Source organism: Rhinolophus hipposideros (assembly GCF_964194185.1).
Source record: "Rhinolophus hipposideros genome assembly, chromosome: 16".
Classification (NCBI taxonomy): Eukaryota; Metazoa; Chordata; class Mammalia; order Chiroptera; family Rhinolophidae; genus Rhinolophus; species Rhinolophus hipposideros.
The window spans coordinates 20321501-20327500 of record NC_138062.1 but is presented as its reverse complement, the minus strand read 5'-3'; the positions used below and the strand labels follow the sequence as shown (position 1 = coordinate 20327500).

The window sequence follows — 6000 nt, the reverse complement described above, 5'->3', positions numbered from 1 at the left end:
CCAATTGGAGATATCATATAAGCAGTTGGATATATATAAATCTCTTCCCCCAGGTATCTACCTGACATATTGTTTTTATGCATTGTGATTGTTATTTTCCAACTCCTTCCTCTAGGATTCAAACTCCATGTGAACAGGAACTTTTCCTGTTTTGTTCACTGCTCTAGCCCCCGTATCTAGAAGAATTCCTAGGGCATAGTAGATACTCGGTATAATGTACTGGAAAGGTAACTGAAAGAATGAATGAGAGAGTTGTTGAGACGATAGCGCAGTTAGGAAGTATCTGTCTGGAAGTAAAATTGCTGGCTTGGCTATCCTAGGGAGAGATTTGTGATAGGCATTGCATAACAACCATTTTCTCTAAAGAACTATGTAAAAATGAAAAGACACTTATAAGGCTTCTGTAAACTTTTATTGTATACTTACAGGCCAATGCCAATGCAGTGCTTTGGCCTCTGGCTCATTTCTACAGATTTCTTTGGAAAGATATGATAAGAGTAGAAATTGGAAATCTTCCTGCTAAACCACAGTTACTTACCGGTGCATAAACAAAAATGTACATTGAAGCCTTTGTGGTTATTCAGAAATCTATGACTTTCTGAACTTACAAAATGCATTCTTCACATGCAATAGACAAGCATCTTTAAAAAAAGGCAATTGCCTAAACAATATAATGTGAACCTATGGCTTATATTCTAGGTATATATCACTGCATGTGATGTACCAGTAGAATCATGGATTTTCACTGCTAACCCATAAAGAAGCCCTGCAATTGGATCATCTGGAACAGGATATGATTTATTCTTGACTGTGCTAAAATACAGCCCAACAAATCATTAGCTAATTGAACATCAGTAATCGGTCTGGTGTAGTCTGATAGAAACATCAGACCACTTGTCAAATCTCATCACCACATTGAGTTGAGGATTAGGACAATAGAATACTTCAAAGTATAATGACTTTTGCTCCAGCACACGAAAAAACTACAACCTCGAATACTGCTTAATCAAACCAACCAATCAACCAACCAACCAACCAACCAACCAACCCACCAACAAACCAAACACACAAACAAAACCTCATTGTTAGCCCATGGCCCATCCCCTTGCATACCTCTTATATTCCATTTGTAATGGTGACATGGTCATAAGACTTACGAACACAGAGAGATTGAAACTGAGCGAGGCCAGTTGTCACGATGGACAACCACCTGGATCTCACTCAGTGTGCATGCTTCGGCACACTTTCAGGGCATTCATATTCGGTTACATGTCCATGCATCCCATTACATACATGCATATATCATACACACAGATACATTCCACAGAGACAATCACAGAAAAATTGGCTAAAAGAAATGTACAGTTTATATATATTTATATACACACAGTAAAAGATTTTCTGCTATACTCACAGTCTGTAAACTTGGAAATGCCCAGCCAAAGTCAGTGTGGGCCCTTTGAAATGGTGACCATGTAAGTAGTGTGGGTGGGGGAGGTGTTTAAGTCCATACTGGAGACCTGGAGAAGTGAAAAACTATATAGCTCATGGAGGCATTTGGGGGTAATTGTATTTCACTGACATGATAAACTCCGTTGGCCACTTTGAAATTATGTTTCCTGTATGGAAAAAGGAATGACCAAAAATGTCTTACTGCCAATTAACAATTTAAGATAAATCAAGAGAATATGAGGTGATATGTATAATGTATATATATTCATAATACATAATGTACAGATGTCTGAATATATGTATATATATGTATATATACATACATGTACATGCTACTATTACTAAAATACTCAATGAAAATTTCCAAATCTTCTAAGACTATTGAATCCTTTCCTCCTAGGTGTGCTTTAGACTTCTATGCATTGCACTGGAAGTCTTAGGCATAGTTTAATGACATGTATGTTTACATTTTGGTAAATGATATTGATTTTACACAAAAGACATTAAAAAAAGATTGGGCTTATGAAAAACAGAAATATTTGATTCAAGCATTATTTTTAAATTTAACATAAATTATGTGCAAGATCTCCTGTAATGAACACCATTAAGAAATATAGGTTCTTTAAACATTTTTGAATAGCAGCTATTAAACTGCATATATGGTTGTCAGTCTGTGCTTTAAGTGACTCTGTTTATTGTAACTGAACATGGTTTAAAAATAAAACAGTAGCACGAGAAACATTAACCTAATTGCTCACCTGAAGTCTTTTTAACTTTTTTCCCCCAAAAATATATGTAAGTAAACTCAACTAATCATTTTTAGGCTACTATGCAGTTAAAAAATATTGGCATCGAATGTCATTTCAAATAAAGGTGACTTAAACCCATACTGTGTTTGGGAAAAAAAAATCACTTAAAAAAATAGAAAACCTTTTTATAATCTCTAAACATTCATGGCGACCAATTCTCACTGAACGTTTGACAGAACTGCCACGAACATTAGTCACGTACTTGAAAAGTATTTTCATGTACAAGTAGTAAATATCCTTCTGGTTTCATTTCCCTGTCTCCTTTCCCCCTGCCAACTCTCACCATTTTTTAGTGCTGAATATAACACGTAGAATATGTAAATTAGATAAATTAAAGAAGTAAGATTCATTGAACTTGTGGGTATAAACGAGTTCACTCTGATGTTTTGGAAAGTATTTTCTGAGGGTGGGACTGAGTCATGGGAGAAGAGATTTTTGGAGACAGCGTTGCTGTGTAATTTTTTGTCTCCACTAAGGTTTGAAGGAATATTGATGAGTGTTTCTTCAGAAGTTTAGTTTATACTGTCCTTGTGGCTGCTCCTCTCTGTGTTGTGGTTGTTTTGTTCGTGGTTCTTCCACTGGATGCTTGTTCCATTCATGGGGACAGAGGTCGTCTGGCTTTTGGACTGGTAACAGCAGCAGCAGAGGCAAGACTGGGAGAAGGAACAGATGGTAAATGACGTGAGCCCATCAGCTTGTCCCCAGCAGGACACAGAGGCTTCGGGCCCCCACTAACAAGGAGTCAATGCCCACGTGCCTTTGAGGCAGAATGCGAGCCTTCCCAGTAACTGAGGGTACGGAGACAGTAACCTCTAGGGAGAAGGAAAACGGTCCATTCTAGTGATGAGAAATAGATCCTTTGTTTGTCCTTTTAAGTCTATTCACCAACACAAAGAGGAAGGGAAGCAGTTGTGGCCAGAGGGAGAGTGCTCTGACTTGGGGTGGGTATGAGGGAGGAAGGGGTCGGAGGGGCCTGGCATAGTCAGTGTGTGGGTCCCACCTGTGGCTCTTTGTTGGGCTTCTTGTCTGATGCTCACAACAGCCTTAGGTGGAAGGTGCTATTTCCCTACCAAGGTAGATGAAACTACAAAGGTTCATCCATTTGTGTGATTCTTGGTTAATACATGTCTGTCTCCTTTTAGATTTTAAGTTCCCCAGGCAGTCGCTGTGCTTTTCCTCTCCCCTCTATCTTGGCTAACAGTAAGCTCATATTGAGCACTGATTGTTTCAAGCACTTAACATAATTTAACCCATTGAATCCTACATATGAGAGGAGTAAACTGAGGAAGCAGGAATGGCCCCACCGGGACCTGGGTTTGTCCGTTAATAAGTGCAGAGCTGTGATGTAAATCAAGACTGTTTGCTTCCAGAGCCTGCACCCTTGACCTCTATGCTACTCTTCCGAAGAAGTACCATAAACTAAAGTTAAACATCCGGGCCAGAGATAACAGAATCCAGTTAGGATGAGTTCTCTGCTAAAATCATGCCAGGAACTGGAAAAATGACACATTGATAAGAACTTGAAGCTTCTGGAGGACATGGGCTGGCTTAGCTACAAGGAGGTTTGATGAACAGAAGGAAACTCATTTCGAATGTAACTACATGAGTTCAGATTTCCAGAGCAATAAGCATTTATTTTCCTTGAAAAGGCTATCACTAAATATATTATTAAGTAGCATTTAGCAAGAGCTTTCTTAACAATAGAGTTTATGTTTTATTGAGACTTTTTGTTGAAGTCTAAGACAACATAAGGCATGAATAGGTTTTATGTATTCTATGTGGCCTGAAGCGCACATTCGAGCATTTATTTTTAAAGGAGGGTACGGAATTGGCATGTTATTAAGTTATTTTTAATTTTAACCTCTGAATACTTCGTTGTCTGAATCGATATTGCTTGTCTGTTATGCTGACAATCTGACTTTCTTTCTGAGTAACAAAATATGATTTTCACTTCTCTGCTGAATAGTACAGCTGATGAAAATAATATTTTCAAATGGACTTAGCCATGCCTGTGAGCTAATTAATATACTTATTTGGTTGCTCTTAAAAATATTTGCAAAACAGTCTTACCTGGAAACAATTTTTAAATTTCTTGCTCACAAAATATAGAGCTATTGGGTTTATACATGAATTCATAGTTGCCAAGTTCATACCGATGTAATCCATGAGCAGCAAGAAACTAGAGCAAAAGAAAATTGAGGAGACTAATTAGAACATAATGTTTTTAAATCTGAAAAGTAGCATTTATTTCTAGAATAAGCATTTTTCTTGCCCAGAAGCCATTTCTTATAGGTGGCAGTCAGAATATTTTTAAAGTGCTTGTTTAAGTGGCAGTTCTATTTCTGCAGAACATTTGCCAGCCACTGGGTTAGCTCAAACCCTTATGCACAGCCCCAGGAGGGCATCAGCACAATTACAGACATGGCTTGCACACCTTTTGGGATCAGTTATGGGCTATGTCAGCTAAAGAAAAAATAATCAACTTCGCAGTTTTAATTTTCAGAGCGAACGAGAATGCAGATTGGATGGTTTTGTAAAAGTATTATTGTATATGTGAAAATCAGAGAAACTGCAATTTCCTGACGAGTACGTAGGATTGTACCTGAGTAATTCACATCGGTTCTCGTCTTTCTCATCATACACCGTTTTCTTCAAAATGCGGCTTAAATGAAGAGGGAACCAGCAAAGAGCAAAAATTACAACCAAACAGAAAACCGTTTTCGCCACTTCTCGACGCTGAAGGAAAGTAAGGGGGGAAAAAGTGCCGTAAGTGCAGTGTTTTTCTACTAGATAAAAGAAGTACAAAACAAGGAAGTAGCAGAGAGCAGAGAGAGAGAAGAGCTCAAAGAGGAGACAGAACAGCCTGCCTCAAAGTGCCTCCATCTCTTTGAGATTCAGAGTCCAACTTTATGATCCAGGAGTCGCTAATGATTCTTTTGGGCAGGTGCCAGGGAGGACAGTGGTGGCTTCAGGCTGGTTATTAGGGCCAGGGCAGAGGTTCTGTGTCAGAACAGAGGCATGAGCTAGCTAGAGTTGAGCCAACACTATGGCTGAGTCTGTGTGTGTGGGGGGGTGAATGTTTGGGGGAAAGCGTTAGCTAAAAGCCTCAATAACAGGTAACTAACTGGCGTTCATGACAGCATGGCAGTCAAGTTGACTGAACCGACCAAGGTAAAGAATGAACAAATCTGCAGGGACATTTGGAAAACAAAATAGACGTAGGAAATAGAACAGAAAAAGCAGCAGCAATGTTTTTTTTTATATTTCTTGATCTTGAAGAAAGCTAGCATTGGGATATGTTTTGCTTTTAAAGTTCTTTTGTCAATGACATCTAGTTCCCAAAGATATGTCATTTACAAACAGAGGGATGAGGATAAAGGAATATCAGCAACGATGGTTAGAAAAACGGGGACATGCTGACCCTGGACTGACTTCAGTTGAAGATTTCCATGCTCTCAAGTCTGCATAGGATCAGGGGTTAGGAATTATCTGCAACCGGTAATTTGTGTGCATTATGCTTGAGTATTATAGTGCATGTGTTTAGAAGTCTAACTAGGAACATAAAATGCAATTTGTCTGTAACTGGGGTCAGGTAATGTCAAAATAAAACTGATTGAAAACAGGGTTTGGAAGGGTAATGCTGGTTCAACCCAAAGCATATACCATTAAGTATGAGAAACCTATAATAAACCCATATGATTAATAGAGTTACTTAAGAAGATTTGGGGGCAGTTGTCAC

The 6000-nt window shown here is 38.6% G+C and overlaps 1 protein-coding gene across 2 annotated transcripts in view; it reads right to left on the bottom strand.

The window, feature by feature from the left end:
• Window positions 1-394: 394 nt before the first annotated feature.
• EDNRA (endothelin receptor type A) overlaps window positions 395-6000 on the bottom strand; it is a 48926-nt gene continuing 43320 nt past the window's right edge. For both annotated transcript variants that reach the window (XM_081077575.1, XM_081077576.1), the window contains 3 exons: window positions 4864-4997; window positions 4332-4440; window positions 395-2914 (listed from right to left, as the gene is read on the bottom strand). In XM_081077575.1, the coding sequence (XP_080933701.1) occupies window positions 2774-2914; window positions 4332-4440; window positions 4864-4997 (384 nt within the window). In that variant the 3' untranslated portion in view covers window positions 395-2773. The remainder of the gene's footprint in view (window positions 2915-4331; window positions 4441-4863; window positions 4998-6000) is intronic.